General features: G+C 42.6%; 7 protein-coding genes across 7 annotated transcripts; 2 read left to right on the forward strand and 5 right to left on the reverse strand.

Annotated features, from left to right (window-relative positions):
- Positions 1-399: 399 nt before the first annotated feature.
- EAF01_011507 (uncharacterized protein) lies at positions 400-2,840 on the reverse strand. Its single transcript, XM_038919765.1, has 4 exons — positions 2,558-2,840; positions 1,734-1,837; positions 1,065-1,315; positions 400-584 (listed from the first exon to the last, which is right to left on the reverse strand). The coding sequence occupies exons 1-4, from the start codon at positions 2,672-2,674 to the stop codon at positions 439-441; spliced, it is 618 nt and encodes a 205-aa protein (XP_038764698.1). The 5' UTR covers positions 2,675-2,840; the 3' UTR covers positions 400-438.
- A 322-nt stretch (positions 2,841-3,162) lies between these two features.
- EAF01_011508 (uncharacterized protein) lies at positions 3,163-5,683 on the reverse strand. The gene is made up of 2 exons (XM_038919766.1): positions 4,825-5,683; positions 3,163-4,769 (listed from the first exon to the last, which is right to left on the reverse strand). The coding sequence occupies exons 1-2, from the start codon at positions 5,090-5,092 to the stop codon at positions 3,634-3,636; spliced, it is 1,404 nt and encodes a 467-aa protein (XP_038764699.1). The 5' UTR covers positions 5,093-5,683; the 3' UTR covers positions 3,163-3,633.
- A 4,021-nt stretch (positions 5,684-9,704) lies between these two features.
- EAF01_011509 (uncharacterized protein) lies at positions 9,705-12,046 on the forward strand (the record flags this gene model as incomplete). Its single annotated transcript, XM_038919767.1, has 4 exons — positions 9,705-10,120; positions 10,167-10,194; positions 10,253-10,732; positions 10,778-12,046. 4 exons carry the CDS (start codon positions 9,705-9,707, stop codon positions 12,044-12,046), a joined length of 2,193 nt encoding a protein of 730 aa, XP_038764700.1.
- Positions 12,047-12,370: 324 nt separating this feature from the next.
- EAF01_011510 (uncharacterized protein) lies at positions 12,371-12,697 on the reverse strand (the record flags this gene model as incomplete). Its single annotated transcript, XM_038919768.1, has 1 exon — positions 12,371-12,697. One exon carries the CDS (start codon positions 12,695-12,697, stop codon positions 12,371-12,373), a length of 327 nt encoding a protein of 108 aa, XP_038764701.1.
- A 2,243-nt stretch (positions 12,698-14,940) lies between these two features.
- Positions 14,941-15,861, reverse strand: EAF01_011511 (uncharacterized protein; the record flags this gene model as incomplete). The annotated part of the gene is made up of 4 exons (XM_038919769.1): positions 14,941-15,114; positions 15,170-15,695; positions 15,760-15,772; positions 15,837-15,861. 4 exons carry the CDS (start codon positions 15,859-15,861, stop codon positions 14,941-14,943), a joined length of 738 nt encoding a protein of 245 aa, XP_038764702.1.
- A 481-nt stretch (positions 15,862-16,342) lies between these two features.
- On the forward strand, positions 16,343-19,191 carry EAF01_011512 (uncharacterized protein; the record flags this gene model as incomplete). The annotated part of the gene is made up of 3 exons (XM_038919770.1): positions 16,343-16,709; positions 16,766-18,720; positions 18,772-19,191. The coding sequence occupies 3 exons, from the start codon at positions 16,343-16,345 to the stop codon at positions 19,189-19,191; spliced, it is 2,742 nt and encodes a 913-aa protein (XP_038764703.1).
- Positions 19,192-19,375: 184 nt separating this feature from the next.
- Positions 19,376-19,606, reverse strand: EAF01_011513 (uncharacterized protein; the record flags this gene model as incomplete). Its single annotated transcript, XM_038919771.1, has 1 exon — positions 19,376-19,606. The coding sequence occupies one exon, from the start codon at positions 19,604-19,606 to the stop codon at positions 19,376-19,378; it is 231 nt and encodes a 76-aa protein (XP_038764704.1).
- Positions 19,607-20,125: the final 519 nt, after the last annotated feature.

Genomic DNA, 20,125 nt, shown 5'->3' on the forward strand with positions numbered 1-20,125 from the left:
CTGGTTCTTGGAGGGTGATAGTTTAGAGGTTGAGGTTCGAGGTTCGAGGGGATTTGGATATGTAGGTATGTGCGATCTGGTTTGATAGGATTTAGATTAAGAAAAGAGGTATATACTTGATCTGGATAGCGGGGATGGTGGTTTGATGTGAGGACTGAGGACTGAGGGGGTTTGGAGGATATACTGATGTGATGTGATGTGATGTGTATAAATCGTAATGTGACTAGGTAGGTAGTAGGATGTATAGATTGGAGATTGGAGTTTTGGTTTATATCTATCTGTTTATTTATTTATTTATTCATCTATATACCCCTCTCTCTTTTTCCTTTCCCCTCTTCCTCTCCTTCCCCTCTCCTTCTCTCTCCATCCTCATACCCCTTTCCTTTCCTCTCTTCTCACCCCTCCCCATCCCATAGCTCATAACCCTCACCCCCAAATCTACAACTTTGACTCTTTTCCCTTTCCCTCTCCCTCTTTCTTCTCCTTCTCCTTTGAACCAGAAGCAGGTAATTCCACACCCACAATATTCACTTTACTATGTTCGCAAATGGCTAGGACTTCTCCGGTTCTGCGTTTCATTGTTCCTAGGGGTTGGGGTGGAGTGTTAGTTTTATTCTTTTTATTTGGGGGTTTTTGAATGTGGTTTGGTTTAATGTTTTTGGTTTCTTCTCAGTGGTGGGGGGTGTTGTGCTTGGGAAGTTTTGCTGTGGAGTAGGAATAGGGAGTTTTGGAATGGGGATTAATGGTTTTGAAGACTTCTTCAATTGGTTGGTGGATGGTGGATGGTGGAGGAGAGTGTGCTGAATCTGTTGGGATTGGATTTCTAGACTGAGGTAAAGGGATGGGGCTATGAAATAGAGTAGAGGGGATGAATGGGTGGTGACGTGATGTGGTTTAAGGAATGGAGAGGGTAGATCGAGAAGGGGGGGTAAGAAAAAGAAAGGAAAATATGTAAATAAACCAAAACCAAAAGTACCACCTCATCCCATCTCATCTCATCCAACTTTCCAAATCCAAATCCAAATCCTTCTCAAAAAGAACACAAAAAAAACAATAAAACTAACCTCTCAAAACCACATTTCTCTTTCCCAACCCCCCCACAACTTCACACTCTACCAAAACATCATTCTTCCCTTTTTCTTCTCCTTCAGATTCCTCAAAAATACTAATTCCCTTGATATAAGTACATCCCAATCCTCTACTCACACCACCACCACCCCATTTCTGAGCACTGTAGCGACCCATCAGTGCAACGGATGTGCAGGCATCGAAGACGGTTGCGATGCAGCCGCCGTGGACGGTGGAGTTTGCGTTACTGGGGGGAGAGGGTTAGTGGGGTGTGGAAATGGGGGATGGAGAAGGGGATGGGGAGGGGGTTGTAGATAGGGTACGAGGGCGTGTTTTAATTGAGGGCCCGGATCCGTGCATATGCGTAAATAATGAGGGCCCTCATCAAAAACACGCCCTCGTATAAGATTATACATTTTGGAATGACTTTTTGGACGGGAAGAAGCTCTTGATGAATGAGGTGATATGATGGGGAGAAAGGAAGGTTTCAATCAAATTCTCTCCAGTTCTCAATGAGATTTCACAAGAAACAAACTGAAACCCCCTCCCCCCACAAACAGCAAGAACCCAACACCTCCCAAAAAGTCACCTCCTACCCCCGTTCCTTCTTCCCTTCCTCCTTTTAAGAAAACAACCAAAAAACAGGACAAACAAAAAAAACTAACCAATGATGCACCGTCGGTTTAAAAACAAACGTCGTCACATTCTCCAAATGATGTTCCGCATCTGTAGAAAGTGAGAGTGAAGGTAGGAGATCATGACCCCATCCCTAGAAAAGAGGGAGGAGATGTGTTAGTTGTGTTTTTTGGGGATTGAGATGTAGGTGTTAATATATATGTAGGGGGACCGGGAATGTGGAAATGTGAGAATATTGATGTTGATGTGAGTGATCAGGGATGGGAAGGGGAAAGGATAAGATGGACTGGACTTCCAGCTTGGAAGTTGTTGGGTTTGATCGTGAGGTTAGATTAGGAGATCAGGGGAAATTTTTGGGTTTGGAAGACTGAAGAATTGAAGGGCGAGAGAATTGGAGAGATGAATGAGGATGAGAATAGGAGTTGCGCTGAGGGGCATGGAGATAAGGTGAAGGGCATGGAGATGGGATAGGAAGAGGAGATGGAAAAAGGAAAAGAGAAAAGGAAGGGAAGAGTATGCAAACCCGCAACTTGCAACTCGCAAAGCTCAAATACGCAATCTCCCTCTCAATGCCATCCCAATCCCAATCTCAATCTCTCGAAGCAGGCATCATGACAAAAACCAACTCCAAGAAATCTGAAACACACATCTCCCTCTCTCTTGCCTCTCCACCAAAGACCCTCAAACAATCCCTCTCGACCAAATAAACCACAACCAAGAACCACCTCCAAAAACCACCTCCAAAAACCACCCCCCTCCACCCCCCCAATCCCCTCCCCCCTCTCCTCCCACTTCTCCCCCAAACAACACAAAATCAACAACCACACAAAAATCAATATAAAATCAAACCCACAATATACCCCTCCCCACTACTCTTCCACCCCTTCATCAAGAAACCCAACCTTTTCAATCCCACATCATTTTTCGCGTCGAATGTTGTTTGCATTTGCATTTGCGTTTCTGAAGGCATGTTTCTTCTCCTTTTTCTCCTTCTTCTTATCTTGTTTCCTTGGTTGATTGATTGATCGATTGTTTGTTTTCGAGATTGAATGGATTAAATGAACCAAATCACTCAAAATCAAAATCAAAATTAAAAGATACCAGGTAGGTAGGTAGGTAGGTAGGTAGGTAGGTAGATATATATCTCCGTATCTCTCAAACACAAAACCAAATTCACAAGCAGTAGAAATCAAAGAGTCCGCCCCCCCCCCCCAATTTCCACCCGCCATTTCCATTGAACCTCGGCACACATGCACGCTCACACATGCACACACATAAAACCCCGAATCCGAATCCGGGGTTTTAGTGCCCGTTGTTGGGATGTGATAGGATGGATATGGGTATGGATACTGATGTTAATGCTGATGTTAATGCTGATGTTCTATCGATATAAAAAAATTGATCAGATAGGAGAACATGAAGATCTATACTAGGTGTGAACATGCACATACGGTTTCGAGATTCGATAAAATGGTATGAATCAAAGCAATCCTAATGGTCGATGATCCGTCAGATCTTTTGTACAGATCATATGAAAGTTACACATTTCATAGCAAAGTCAAACGTTATCACATCCCACAGAACAGCTTTGAAAACAAGTGATGTGAAAGTAACAGTTTTAATTCTTTCGACTCAAATATTTATGAGCCATCATCATTCCCTTTCAAAATATAAAGTCGTTCTTTCTTTCACGCTTGTCTAAGATACATAATCTGAACCATTTATCATCTTGCTCAGTTTGGAAAAAAGCAACCCATTCCACCGTCCGTTCCTTGATTTTAGTATCAAAATCACCATGTTGACCAGTATTACCAACGCCCCAGTCTAGAACGACACACTAACCCACGCTTGTTAAGAAAAAGAAATGCAATTTTTATTTTTGCCATTCAATGAAGGCATTCGGATCATCCACTCCATACACGAGAATGCTTATGCGGCATCTGCTGAAGGAACAGGTTCCGCGATACGGGTTACCTGACTGCCAGCTCGGATAATCTTTTGACCAGCGGTGTCACTGACAAAAGAAATGTCCTTATTCTCACGTTGAGCACGCTTCCAAATCTCGACTTCACATCCACCACGTAGGACACCTACACGCATGGTTGAAAGAAGGTTGTGGGCAGCGTTGGAATGATTATAAACACCACCATTGAAGATCGCAGTTGCATCTTTGCCGATACCAGATGAGATAAGTGCCTTGCCACCTGGATGTTCCTTTACGAAGTCGGTGACATCGTGAATAACACCAGCAACAGCCACGAGAGCACGTCCATTCTTAGCTTCGGTTTGATAGGTATCCCAATCGATGATTGGCAATTGTTCAAGAGGAATACCCCAGTCAAGAGTTTGTCTCTTTTGATCAAGTTTCTTTTGAAGTTGTTGAAGACGGCCCTTTTCAATTTCGTTGGACTTGAATTGCTTCAGATCATAGGCGAGACCGAGTTGCTTCCACATCCAGATGGACCATTTAGTTGGGTCATATTGATGCCATTCGATAGCATTACGGTAATCGGACGGGAATTCGTGATGAAAGTTGTGGTAACCTTCTCCGAGAGTGACGAGAGCAGTGATGACGTGATCACGAGGAGAATTGCGGTCATCGAAAGGTTGGTCGCCGAGCCAATGAGCCAAAGAATTGACACAGAAAGTTGCCTGTTGCACAACGAAGATTCTGAGGATGCCGGCATAGATGAAACCACCGAACCAATCACCCCATCCAAGACCAGTGACGAGACATGGGAAGACCATACCCATGAAGATGACAGCCTTGATGTAGTTGCGATGTTGCCAAACGACAACTGGGTCATCGTTCAGATCAGAGATATCAGTACGTCCAATACGCTTGGGGTTTTGTTTCATGACCATCCATCCGAAGTGAGAGTATAGGAGACCTTTTCGTACGGAGTATGGATCCTTATCGGTATCGGTGTATCTGTGATGAGCTCTGTGGTCTCTTGACCACCATCTGATAGAACCTTGGACGGCTCCAGCTCCAACAGCTGCGAGGAAAATCTTCAATGGAAGTGTGGCAGAGTATGAGGAATGTGCCCAGTGTCTGTGGTAACCTAGAGGAATGCGTTAGATGTGATCGATCATGGGAAATAATCTAGTAGAACCTACCAGCTGTGATACCCAAACCAGTCATGAAGTAGTAAACAAAAGCCCAGACAGCAGTCTTCCACTGCAAAGGAGTCCAGTAGGTCATGATCATTCCGTATATGGGAACAGCGATAATGAGAGTGACGTTAAGCCAGTTAACGTGTTTATGCCAATTTGCATTGGTAATTGGCTCCTCGGTGATGTGAGGCTTCTTTGGGTCGTACTTTTTGTTACGATTTGGCTCGGAAGTCTTCGCCATGCTCGAAGGTTGCGACGCGTTCGAAGCCATCTTGAGAGAATGTCGATAATATGGGGAGAAGAAAGCGTGGGAGAAGGAGGAAAGAAACGTATGGACAGAGGAGTGGTTGAACTTATAAGTAGATTTGATGGTGTTTGGAAATGTGCTAAATTGTACTTTCCGAACAAGGATATGTAGGGATGGAGAATTGAATGGGTAAGGAAGTTCAAGGGACTGGGTGAATCGGTAAGTCGGTTGGGTGATCAAACGTAAGGTAAAAATGGAGACTTTTTATTTGATTTTTATGGTCGATTTTATTTTATTTTGATGGGAAAACCTAGAAAATACTCGTAACAGCAAGCGTGGAGCTATTTTCTTAATTAATCTTTCTTTAATTTTTTTTAATTGTTAAGCTTGTCAATCAATCCAGGTAAAATCTTGAACTTCGCCACTTTGAAGGCAAAAGAGGGATTAGAATTACAGTGTAGACCAGGGTGAGAGGTTGAAGAAGGTCTCGAGGGATTGTAATCTTCGGTTTATCTTCCCCTTGCAAATAAAAGCATCGACGTTCATACATGGTTGGATCTTTTAATGAGAGTTTCAAGACAATACACAGTAGGAATGAGTGAGTTACATTTGGGGAAAGAATCATGTCCTGATTTATTACCGTGAAAAATGAATAAAACATAAAAGATAAAACATAAAACTACGGGTTGGAATATTTCCTCTTTCTTCTTCTTTCCTCGGTGATTTCCTCGTTGGAATTAGTCATTTCTTTTCCTATTTATTACATGTGGTGGTCATTGATCATAATCATAGACAGGTTGGCAGGCCGTGAGTGATTATTGATATCCCCCAAATCCTCAACGTCCCAACAGATTTCAGCATTGTGGTTAATTGATTGGTTCATGAAGCGAGCTTAGATACATTCACAGGAATCTCCTGCGTAGTGAACTTCTATCATCGGATCAATTAGGAAGTTATTACCTAGATAACTGCATAATACCTGTTTTTTGGATATCATATCAAACGTGATGAACTCTATCCAGGTATGTGGTATATATAGTTTTATCATTAGGAAATTCTAAAATGTCTCAACCACGCAATCTATCAATCAATATGATTATCAATTCAATTCAATTCCATTCCATTCAACTCAAGTCAAGTACCAAAAGTCAAGATTGGGTACCGGATTAAAAGTGCCAGTCCAAGCATAAGCACAACCACAACCACAACCACAACCACAACCTTACCTAGCACAAACAACTACACAAGCCACATGTGAGACCTTCTTTTGGACCCTTACTCTTTAAATAACTTTGGGATCCCACTAATTAATCTCTTAACAACCTAACATCTCACAGCCTTAGACATACATGTTGGACTCGGACCTGCATTATCGTTCCATGTCCGGGCAGGTCGGGAGGACCTGGTAGGTTTACCAAAGTTGCATTTCTTCCTAGAGTCAGAGATAACTTCTTCAATATAAATATGCTTTCCTAAATCCTTAATTCTTGTCTATTCTCAATGAGGATATTTTGCCCATGAAAATTAAATGACCCCGTTTCCCGTTCGATTCCCATTTAATACCTTTCTTCTCCATTCCAGTCTCTCCATCGCCAGTTTATGCAACATCAACGAACCAAATCTTGGTCAAATCACCATGTTCCATTGGTCGGAAATTCAAATATTATTCTTACCCAATCAAAATCATAGAATTGAAGATGGACCTGTCACTTCACTCCCGATTCCCCAACATGGAACAGCCCTCAGACCACATCCGGTTTTCACCCTTTCCCTAGTGGTGGACCAAGTATCAAATCACTTTTTTGTTGAGAAGCGGGCGGAATAGGAATAAACTTACCACCGATAAGATTGTCGAGGAAAATATACACGAATCCTTCTTTTCTCCACAAATTTCATGCATCGAGAATAATCCATGCAGCCACCTCCACAGTCACATCCTTTACCGAGGCTGGGAATCTCATCGATTTTTGCCACCGAAGCGGTCGTTGGTTGGTCCATCTATCCATTCTTTGAGTAACAGCTGGTTGGTCTATGGCGTGTTCACGGAAGTTATGGATATCCTGTCTCAGTCTGGTACCACAGTGGACACACGATCAACCCACTTCGGATGGCGTGGTGTTTGATAAGATCGTAAGGATCAATGGGGGCAAAGACTTTGTTGGGCATTGAGTATGCGAACACGAGAGGGGGAGAGGCGGGGTCGTGGATTCAATGCAGTGTAGTGCAGTGTAGTGCAGTGTAGATGATGAAGATGTTTGGAATGGTGTATGGAAATCTCACGACAGTATGTCGGGATTTGAATGGAATTCTACAATGTTCTTTGATTACCGAAAAAAACTGGATGGCTAGTTGCCAGAGATCTGGAAATATATGGCTCTCTTCAAAGCACAGCAGATACTTCACACCAAGACCTCATCGCTATACTTCAAGTAAAGTCATAGTGATCAATCAATCATCTTTCAATCTCAATTTATATTTATTTACATTTTATATCTCCACATTCCTATCGAAAGATTGTCCGGGTTCCAGACCCCCTCAGATATTGCACTTGATGACTCCCCTTCTCCACCCTCAAAATGGAATACTCTTATAAGTGGCAAAACAACTAAGTTTCATGAGCTTAGGATAACCTTCAATGAATTCTCCACTACAACTATATGGCGAACCCCCAGACCCTGTTCTCAAGCAACTCTGTACAGTAGTCTGCCACCACGGCAGTGGTCCCCGGAGGGTCAGCGAAGCTTCTTCTTGTATGGGGGCAAGCCCCCAAACCCCTATAGCTCGCTTCGCTCAAATATCAAGTTTATGTTGAAGATCTGTTGTTTGGAACATGAAACTTCATGTAAAGTCTAGGCGAATTTTGTTCGCTAAAAGGGTCTTCTCTCTAACGTTCCTGGTGTCACTAATGTCTGTATTGGGCTTCTGAAATACATTCTTGCATGACAAACACACAGTGCGAGAAAATCATTGGTTGTCGAGACACACAGAAATGACAGTGGTTTGAGAAATCACTGTTCCCCTGATAATTCAGCAGCGGCAATCCAGAAATGGCTCTTGCAACAATAAATGCGACGGAGCTCGGAGCAGCTCCTCATGTGACAAAACCTACATCTATCAAAAGAACATTTAGAGGAGGACGGTTTCGACGGCTTAGAAAGTGTATTGTCTTTCCGAATTATATTTAAAATGAACCCCAGGTTAATAAGTATGCGCTTCCGCGTCAGCCCACGTCTGGGAAAGAACTCCCATTCCCCTATCATTTCTGGTACAACCTCTGAACATGTTGGCTCATATGTTCACCTCGGCTACTGAGAAGAACTGGAGGAGTCGGTCGAAAGATCAATCATTGAAATGAAGATGTACCGTGGAGAAGATGGTGTGGTCTAGAGCAACTAGAAACATACTCGTGGAGAAACAAACTAGCACAGGAAATGGCTGGTTGGAAGACTACTCTTGAAAGGTTTCTTTGGGTGGAATCGGGGTGGCATTACAAATGATTACCACATACTCGGAGCTCTCGTGGAGCTGTGTTGTACTCAGCTCAAAAGAACTTTTCATATTCGACTTTCTTGTTTTGCAATTCTTCTGTCAGGAATTGGGCCAAGATTCCCGAAGCATGTTGTATTTATGCGTTGGCTTAGGATGGGTTTACAATGAGATGTATTCAAGCCTAACATATGGCAGGGGGAAGTGGAAGACCCTTAATTGTATAATCAAGGGAGTTTTGAGCAAGGGGAGTTTGAAGTATTGTATGGTTTGTGGGGTCGGATCATGGTGCTAAACAAAAGTATAATGGCGATGTAGATGCTTTGGGCAAGTTAAAGCTAATCTCTCAGGAGCTCATGCTGATGCTTGAATCAACTTGATGTTCTAGCAAGTATAGGTTGTTTTCTTCCTAATAGAGATGAAGGTTCGCAGGTACTGCATGGAGTTTATATAGTATTGATATCAAGTAATATTATCTACATATCAAGAAATAGTCATAACCATATACTTAAAAGCGCATCTACTTCTTAAAACCATTAATTATGTTTCATTCTATAAACTAGATCGACATATAATAACCTCAAATGCTATATAAGTAAAATATAAATCTAGATTGATCCCACACACCAGGGCGGGGTGTCATATTAGAGCGAAGCGAAAAAGCCTGCACGGCAGTGGCCCAGCGGAGCGTCAATCAACTTTAAAGACGATCCTTCACTTGAGCATGACTGAAAGTGAGATGAGCTTTTCTCATTCTTTGGGGCTAATTATATGATAGATGATATTGGGTTTGAATCTGTTAAGACCCAACCGCCAGCGAGATTTATATGATCCTGATTGGTCAAATGCGCATGATGAGTCAGCAGCCCATCCTTCGCCCTCATCGTACGTACAATAACCTCGAGCTTCGATTTCACACAACACATGATAAGAATTATAAGAACTTTCTGTGGGTTGTCAAGTAATCATTCTGCATGTCAAGGCATAGATATGAACGCTTGTAATATCATCACTGCCACTGTCTGATTGGGGCGCTTTCCTTGGCTGCTGCCTATGCCTCTTTCATCAGTATCGAATTTCCAAAATTGAAATACACTTCTCCCAAAATAGTATCATAGTTGTGTGATGCTACAAGAACTATCTGAAAGCCATGTCAAAAGTCCCACCTGTTCAATTGGATGAGGGAACCTCAGACATGTCCCCTGCGACGTCGACCATCACCTCATCTTCGAAACCACAACGTGTACTCGCTTGTCTGCGTTGTCAACAGAGAAAGATAAAGTGTGATCGCAGATACCCTTGTTCTGCTTGTATCAAGTCACGGGTACAATGTATACCAGCAACACAACTTCCTCGTCGGCGACGACGCAGGTTTCCAGAACGAGAACTACTAGATCGTCTTCGTAAGTACGAAGATCTTCTACGCCAAAATAATATCAAATTTGAGCCACTTCACAAAGAATCTCCTCAGATAGAAACTCACAATGATTCCGATGAACAGTCAAAAGCGACTACAAACACATCATCTCTATCAACTACCAATTCTGAAAAAGTAGATGGGGCTATGTATGTAATTTTCAAGAAGCTAGTTGACCCCCACTAACAGTATCAGGAACCTGTGGCACGCTATGAGCCAAGAAGTATGAATTCAAGTCCTCTCTTATGATACTTTCTTTTCATTCGCTGACGGTGGATTAGTTTCGAGAACCTGATAATATCAGTGATTCTGATGATGACGATGTGCGTGAAGCCGATGTGAAAAAAGTATGGGATCAAATATCTGACAACGATAATTTTTTATTTGGATCGCGTGTATCAAACGTCGATATCTCTACTTTTCATCCAGAACCAGTTCAAATTTTCAGACTTTGGCAAATTTACCTGGAAAATATTGATCCGTTACTCAAGATTACGCACACGCCCAGTCTCCAGGCACAGATCATAGGAGCTGCTGGTAATCTCCGGAATATTAAACCTCAGCTGGAAGCGTTAATGTTTGGTATTTATTGCATAGCAATTTCGAGTCTTTCCTATGAGGATTGCCAGCTTTTGTTTTACGCACCGAAACCAGACCTCTTGATGAGATATCAGTTTGGGTGTCAGCAGGGTCTATTAAATAGTGGTTTCTTACGGAATAGAGATGATCGGGACACCTTGACCGCATTATTTTTCTACCTGGTAAGTGTAGTTGGCAATGAAATATGTATTTTCTAACCGTGTTAGATGTCTTTCAGAACCAAATCAGTCCCTCAATCTCTGTCTTCCCTGTTGGCAATTGCTGTTCGGATTGCACAGCGTATGGATTGCCACAACGAATTGGCTTTATCTAAACTTAATCCTCTAGAGGCTGAAATGCGACGAAGACTTTGGTGGTCACTTATACTTTACGATACTCGTATCGGCGAAATTGCTGATTCAAAGCACGTCAACTTAAATCCCACTTGGAGTTGCAAAGTCCCTCTTAATGCGAGCGACTCGGATTTCCATGTAAAGATGAAAGATCCTCCGCAAAGTCAGCCAAAACCAACCGAGGCGATTTTCGCCGTTTTACGCGGCGAACTGGGAAACTTTATTCGAAATACCACATTTCATCTTGATTTTAGTAATCCGGCTCTAAAATCTGCAGCTAAACATCCTCAGCATAATCCTACTACTGAAGGCAGCGAACTCACTGATTTAGAAAAGATGGTTGAGGAAAAATATCTCAGATTCTGTGATCCGAAAATCCCACTCCATTTCACCACTATCTGGACTACACGAATGAGTCTCGCCAAATGGCATTTAGTAGAACATTGGCACTTTTCCGGAAAGAATCACTCCTCAAAAGTAGGTTTAGTACGCGATTCTACTATCGTCCACGCCCTCAATATGCTCGAATGCGATACGAAACTCATAACATCTCCGCTCGCGAAAGGCTTCATGTGGATGTCCAACATGTATTTTCCCTTCCCGGCATACTTCCAAATCGTGCAGAATTTCAAACGCAGACCGCTGAGTCAACAGGCTGAACGCGCTTGGGAAGCAATGACGGCGAATTATGAAGCGAGGTTTAATTCTACTCTGTATGATGAGATTCCTGGACCTTTTTTTCTCATTTTTGCGAAAATCATTCTGCAGGCTTGGGAGGTGAGGGAGTTGGCTTTTAGGAGTATGGGAGAGGTGGTTAAGGAACCGGGGATTGTGGGGAGTGTGAGGCGGAGGATGGTGGAATTGGCGGGGTTGGGGGAGGAAGGGGGGAAGAGGGGTGGGGATGCGGATGCGGATGGAGATTCGGATGATTTTTCGAGGGTTTCGCCGATGGCTTTCTATGGGCTGGGTGAGGATTTGCAATCTACTGGATTGGGAACGGCATCACCTGGAGCGGGGGCGCCTATTAATGCCCAGGGAATGGGGTTGATCGATGCGGATATCAGTACGTTGGATTGGTCGGTAATGGATTGGGGAGCGGTGGATGTGAATATTTCGTCTGAGGAGGGCGGGCTTTCTTTTTAGGAAATAGGGTGGGAAAGCTGTGGATGTTGTATTTATAGATTTAACAGTTGCGGGTAGAGTGATCATCGGTCTCCCTTTCCCCTCTCCCTCATTAGATGAGATAGGTAGATATATATATACTCGACCTAACTACTCCACACAGATAAATCTCAATCTCAATCACAAACATGAACATCCATGGATAATCAGAATCCAAAACTCCATTGTTCACCTGTCTATTGAATACACAACTAAAGCTTCGGTATGAAATTAACAACTTGGATTCCCTCGAAAATCCCTTTTTCATGGAACTTCCTCCCCCCTCCCCCCCTCCTTCCCTATCATCTAAACCCCTTCACCCTTACACTCCCACCCTTCGAAATTATATCCAACCTTTCCCTTTTTCTCTGTCTCTTTCTTTTCCTTTTCCTTTTTCTTTTCTTCTTTCTCTTTCTCTTTCTTTTCCCTTTCCTTTTCCTTTCCTTCTTCTACATCAACTCCATCCTTTAGAACCCCCTTTCCCGCCTCTTTCAAACCTTCTTCACCTTCACCTTCACCCTCTCCTCCTCCGAGAAAAAAACCCACCCTCCCAAAAACACAAAAACATAGAAACATATATCCCCATATCCTAAACCTTCCAGTCGCCAGCGATCCCTTTTCCGACGAATCCATCACCCGAATCCATCAACACGATGAATAGTACCGGGGGCGACAGAAATTTGAAGTGAGGCGCTATCCGCCTCCTAGCAGCTATTATGTATGGTATCAGAGGATTTGATGATGGTGATATCTATTTGTACTAGTGAGTAGTGACTAACATATTGTTTGAGAGAGATGAGAGAGATGAGTAGGACGATTATACTTACTACGGATGTTCTGTACACCCACCCAGGACCTCAAAAAACTATATACATATATACATATATATACCGTTCAAGCTAAAAAAGAAGTTATCCTCGCGCCAGACTCCCAAACTCCCAAATCAATCGAATTACCTATGCGGGATTAATTCTACAACTCTACAACTCTGTTTTCGAATCTACTTTCAGATCTGTATATTCTAGTACCTACTACCTACTTATCGATAAATCATAATGTAAATATGGAAACATGGGAGAATCTCTACTCCGTAGGATCATTTTAATTATGTATTTTCATTTTCCTCTCATTTTCATTTTCATTCAAAATACAAGTATAAATATAAAAAAACATGAAAATAAAACAGCAGATACACTAACACAAACGATAGGATAGATAGTGTTGCGATTGGGGGTAATGGGGACAAATATGAGATATAAAATATAAAATACGAGTCAGAAGAGCAGATCCTTTGCAGCTGGGGGAAATTTCGCCAGGGGAGGGGGGGGACTCACCAGTTGTGTGTAGATTTTCTCGGGAGAGCGGAGAGGAATGGAAGGGTTTAGTGAAGAGATATGAAATGGGAGATTGAGGATACGAACAAGACACTTTTCTCAAAATCGCATACAAAATTTATAAGATTACATTTTCTTTTCCGCACCCAACGAAGACTCTGGAGAAGAATTTTCCTACGCCTAACGCTGTGTTTGGGAATTTTTTTCATCCCAAGGCCAGCTCAGCGATACCATCGAAGCAAAACCCAAGTACAAGATCCAATACTAGAAATATTGCAGATCCACCTAGAAACTATCACCATCACTTATGGATTACTGCATCTGCTCTCCCGCTCAACCATCCATATATATCACCCGCTCCAATCCGAAATTCCTACACAGATGAATCCCAATATCTTTCTCGTCCCTCGATCTCGAAATTCCCCCTCGCACATCCACTGTATCTTTAAGATTATTTCCTCCCCTCCTCTGGAGTCTTTCTATACTCCTCAAACCTTCCGAAGGAGAAAACCACGGTGGGCTTTCTAAGTTCTGATATTACGGATCTCGATGCCGTCAAGATTATGTGAGGAAAGCAGGACTGAGTACATGGCACCCAATAAGTACATATGCCATGTCACTTTTAGAAAAAAGAGGGGCTGTGAGTGAAAAGAGATAGTGTATGGAACGAAGAACGTGAGGATTAGGGATACGAGTTATATTCCCTTTGTCTACGAGAAGTAATTATCAGACTACTGTTTATGCGGTTGCGGAGAAAGCGGCGGATTTGATTATGCGGGATCGTGAGTTTGAGGTCTGAATTCTGAAGTGTGTTTAGAGATGGTGCGGTGCAGGTTATAGTTGAAAATTGCAATATCTTATTCTTTTTGATCATTCTGTATATTTTGCATACTTGAAAAGCGATGCTCTGGATATAGCCGATTTTTGAACGCAAACGATGAATACAGGTATTCTATATTTGTTCTACAAGCGAAGGAGATCCGAGTGTTTTAAGAGGGTAATTTCAGGAGGTTCTTTCATCGTCCCTTGTGAGGAACCTTCCAAAACGCCGTACATGATTCAATTCACTGAGCTCGAAACTTCACAAGCTCTATACAAGCAAAAACAATACTGTCAAACATATAGTCTTCTTCAAAATCTTGAGCATCTGAATCTGGGAGACTCCTTGGCTCACAGGTCTGGACAACAAATATTGAAGAATGCCACTAGAATCTGACCCTAATAAGAGAGATAATTTGTCTGTCAAACCTAAGAAATGTGGCATGGAAGGGCGTTGAAACTAGAATTTAGCAAAATATTTTTATTATCCATTGCTTTCCCGTACACTAGTAGGCGGGATTCCCAGGACATTCCAGATATAGTGCAACTTTTATCATTCGTAATTTTTGATACAACGTACTATCAGCGGAACATATAGTCAAGCATTCTTCTACAAGCAAGAATTCCATGTGCATTAATGTCATTCATTCATGTCAATTGAGATGTCTAAGATTGACTAGTCCATGCTAGATTGAATCCAGACTTTTCTCGTTATTCGAAATCTTAATTAGCAGGTAAGCGTTCAACAACAGCTGCCATCTCCTCATCAGTGTAAATTCGGAAACCCTTCTCCTTGGTAACACTAGCCAATTGCACATTCTTCGAATCTAATTTCTCTTCCATGACCTGCTTCAACGTCTTCAACACCAAAGTTTCTGCCTCTTCAATTGTGAGTGACTAAAGTTTAGGTCAGCGAAAAATCATCTATAGGTGATCATGTATCTTATTATACCTTGTGAAACTCGTTCTGTAATTCGGCTTGAGCGCCCTCTGAACCTGAACCAATAGCCTTTGCATCATATCTATAAAAGGTTCCACTTGGCTCAGCATGATATAATTGTGGTCCATCTTCATCGTATCCGGCAATCAAAAGAGCAACACCAAATGGTCTACTCATGATACTCTCTTCTCCATCCGCACCCTCACCAAATCTCAATGCCAAATCACAGATAGCTTGAGTACAACTCTCGACTCTCAAAGGCTCGTTGTAATGGAAGCTGTGATTTTGGGATTCGACTCGGGCGTGTTCTACCATTGATCGTGCATCTGCTTGAAGTCCCGACATGGCACATCCAATGTGACGATCGATTTCGACAATCTTCTCAACGGAAGAGGTTTCGAGTAAAGTAGAGGTTACGCGCTTTTCGACACCGAGAACCACTCCGCCTCCGGTTGCAACTCCTATTGCTGTTGATCCTAATTTGATGGCCTCTAGAGAGTATTCTACTTGGAACAAACGACCTTCCGGGGAAAAGGTGCTGGAGTTATATTAATATTGACCTGAAATGTGGGATGCTTGTTGTAGCTAAGACTTTGACATACTTGATACCTCGATCTGCGAATTTGTTAGTTGATTTAACAAAGGTATAGGCGCCGCAGAAAGCCTTCAAGTAACTCACCATATTCAGATCTTGCAATAAACATCTTGAGAAACAGCCGCTGGCAAAAGTAAGAGAGGGTATATGCTTGTTGACGAAGAGATGAGGTTTCGATAGAATGCGCTGACTGTATGAAAATAAGTAACTTGAAGGTATTCGCGGAGAGATAATTTCAGGACGTTGACGTTATGAACGAACAGCTTGTTGCAGAGGTTGGTAGCTATCAGATTTAGGAGCTACTTTAGGCAAGCACAGGCATGCGAAGCTATCAAATGGCCCGTTCCTGAGGTTTTGGTAGCAAAATAACTAGGGTCAAATAGGCTTAGCGTAATCTACACGTCTCTCAAGGAAGTTTATTGTATCCAAACGCGTGAAGGGAGGGGAAGATAGGACTTATAGAAAATAAATTAATAGTCACGGCAATGGAGATATACGGTTCACTGTCGCATACAATTAATTACCATTCTCAATTTAATATCTTCTCGACTTCTTCGTGCTTATAGTTTACAAACCCAGATGTGATAATTATGTCTGCGCAAGCTAGAGTTTCTTCACAATCTGAGCGAAGGTCGAATGAGAATCCTAGATCTCGCCCGCCGTCCGCACTGGCTGGCACAAGGAATGAGAGACCAGATGCACGTCGACGTCCTTCACCGCCACCAGGAGCTACGGAATCGAATCATCGGAGAGCCCAATCGAGCTCACAACGGAGTAATAGAGGGGTAGAGGAGAGGAGGACTGAACGGGTACATATCTCAAGTAGAGAGACAGTGACGTCTAGAACAAGAAGTCCTGATCGTCGCGCACCTACGGAACGTCCTAGAGCCAATGATACATCTAGATCGCGCGGGGAAGAGATTCCGCTAAAAGCATCAAAAGCCGAAACTCAACCTGGTAAGATACGTTCTGAGGGGGAACATATGCAGTTATTCTAAAAATTATGATTTTAGTATTACCATGGGATCCTCAAGTATCCTTAGTGCCGCATACAACTGCGCCATTAGCGTCCAGAATCTCCATTCCACCACTTGCTTCTCAAGCTCCCCAAGCCTTGCAGCCTCAGCCCCTTCACGAATTGTCCCTGGAAGTACAAGAGGCAGCTATATTGGAGGATCTTCTGTTTGTTTTCATGGGATATGAAGGGCAATATATTAGGTTTGGCAAGGCCTATGATCCCCTCAATGAGAAGGATCGTCTTGCGGGTCCCAGCTTTAGGATATTACCTGGCTTGGACCCTAGTTTACAGGACCTAACCACGACTATGCTCAAGATGGCTACGAATTACGGAGCAACAGAGGCTTTTGTTGAAGTACAAAGCCGGGAGGAATTTGGAGCTGTCAACCATGCATTATGCGCTGCCATGAGGAAGCTCCTACAAGATTACCTCATCTTGATCGCTCAGCTCGAGACCCAATTTCTTACCAATCCATCGTTTACTTTACACGTTTTAAACCTTCATACTCTTCCTACGAGCCACATGATGCTTCAGTTATCTTCACTTGCCCATGAAATATTGAAGAGAAATTCCATGCTTGAGGAAGATGAGGAGGATGGGGACGGTATGGATGATTTTGAGAATATCTTAGAAAGTCTCCGTGAGGGTGGAGACCTTGGGCTTGGGAATATTCCAGGTAAAAAGATTTGCAAAGGTGGAAGTGTTTTGGGTCTCATCACAAAGCGACTGGAGACAATGTCTGGCGATCCGGCCGCTCGATCTCTCCTGACTTCACTGTTGAGAGATGCTAGTCGACCTTATATGGTGATGCTCAACGAGTGGTTGCATCACGGAAGCATCAAAGACCCTCATGCGGAGTTCCTAGTGAGAGAACAGAAGAGTATAAAGAGGGAGAGGTTGGAGGAAGATTACACCGATGAGTACTGGGAGAGACGATACACGATTAGGGATACTGATGTACCTCCTCAATTGGAAGGCGTGAAAGATAAAGTTCTCTTGGCCGGTAAATATTTGAATGTCGTCCGTGAATGTGGGGGTGTCGATGTGAGCAAAGAGGTGAAAGACGTTCCTCGATCATTTGATGACAATCGATTTCTGGAAAATGTCAATAGTGCCTACGCGCATGCCAATGAGTCTTTACTCAACTTGTTATTGACTGCTCATTCATTACCTGCACGTTTAAGATCATTGAAGCACTATTTCTTTTTGGACCGCTCGGACTTCTTCTCTTATTTCCTCGAGCTCGGTAATTCTGAGTTGCGAAAACCTCTTAAAGCTGTTAACACTAGTAAGCTTCAGTCATTACTGGATCTTGTTCTTCGACAGCCTGGAAGTGTTGCTGCCCAGGATCCTTTCAAGGAAGACATCAAAGTTGAGATGAATGATATTAGCTTAACGAATATGTTGACCAGAGTAGTCAATATATCGGGTATTGAACAGGGAGAATCACTACAAACTGCTGCTCAACCAGTCACAGAAAATGATAAGGCTGCTGTGGGTTTTACTTCTCTTCAACTCGATTATTCTGTCCCATTTCCAGTATCCCTTGTCATCAGTAGGAAGACAGTCTGGAGATATCAAGCACTCTTTCGATATTTGTTATCTTTGCGTTATCTCGAGCAACAACTCGTCACCTGTTGGCAAACCCACAACCGAGCCGCTACTTGGTCTCACAAAAGCTCAAATCGAAACCTTGAATTGTGGAAGCGAAGAGTGTTTACGTTGCGAGCACGAATGCTGGTATTTGTGCAACAACTTCTCTATTTTTGTACATCTGAAGTCATCGAACCAAACTGGCAGGGTTTGATGGCTCGACTCAATGCAAAAGAAGATGATAAAGTAGGGAAAACACCAGCGGTCAGAACAGTCGATGAACTCATGCAAGATCATGTCGACTTCCTTGATACTTGTATGAAGGAGTGCATGCTTACGAATAGCAGACTTTTGAGGGTATGTTTACCTATAACTATTGCTTCGTTAAGCTCTACTAATACTCTACAGATTCATTCTAAATTAATGTCAACCTGTACGATGTTCGCAACCTTCACTTCATGGCTCTCAAGAGAATTGGAGAAGATTGACACAGATTTACTGGGAACAGAAAGACCTAGTACAATGAACTCACAGCAATGGGCTCGCTACCAGCGTGATCGAGGTGCTAGAAATGGAGAACCTAACCGGGGGAACCCGTCTGCGGAAGGAGGTTTCGATGAAGCTCGACTCGAAAAGATGTACGAGATCATCAGAAAATACGAGTTCAACTTTAGCAAGCATTTGCAAATTTTGTTGGATGCTCTTAACCATTATGCTGCCACAGAAACTGTGGTGTTACTGGGATTGTGTGCAAGATTGAGTACTGCCAATCAAGGCACTCAATTTAATGGCTTGCGAACTGATGAAGACGGTGCGGGACAACAATAGTGTTTTTGTTTAGTTGGCATTTTTGTCGGTCGAGAATTTGGCATGGCATGTTGTGATGATATCCAGGGATGAAAATATGGAGTGCCGGCGTTGGTTAATACTCATGTTTATTGGCGGTGTTGTTGAGATACTGGAAGCGAATCCTTTGTGACGATTTGCGTGTAGAAATAAAACCAGAGATACTTCAAGCTACATAGTGGAACACAACAACAACAACAACAACAACAACAACAACAATAACAACAATAACAACAATAACAACAATAACAACAATAACAACAATAACAACAATAACAACAATAACAACAATAACAACAATAACAACAATAACAACAATAACAACAATAACAACAATAACAACAACAACAATAACAACAACAACAAGAACAACCTTAGATCGTGTTCGGTTCAACATTGTAGAATAATCCCATTGAAGTTTGACTCCACGGAGTTCATATATACGACACTGGGGTATTCGTCTCCACACCGTCGGAATATCATGGCTAAATGTGACCTTGTGCCGTGCCGTAGGAGGGGCAATGTTCTCGGCGCCCGAAAGTTTTTGTGACAAATTGTGTAGGGAATACCAACCTCCGCGAAATTAAATGGTGGTACTGGTGTATTGTACAAGCAAACACACTTCAAACTGTGAGACAAAGCTTCCAAGCTCCGAGAAATCGTTAAAAGGGTACTTAGGTAATAGGTATGTATTGATAAGATAGATCTACTGCTCTTTGAGAATTCATGGTTCTATTGTTCATTGCACCCATCATTGGAAGAAAAACTATGAAATGTGGAGTTGATACATCATCATTGGCCCAAATTTGGTTTCGATTGACATCTATATAATTTTCTAGAACCTTTTCTACCACCTCCCTCTCTTAGCTTTGTACATCTATCAGTACTTCACCACCAATTTGTTTGCAGCAAACCT

Source organism: Botrytis porri (genome assembly GCF_014898465.1).
Source record: "Botrytis porri strain MUCL 3234 chromosome Unknown BPOR_022, whole genome shotgun sequence".
In the NCBI taxonomy this organism is placed as follows: Eukaryota; Fungi; Ascomycota; class Leotiomycetes; order Helotiales; family Sclerotiniaceae; genus Botrytis; species Botrytis porri.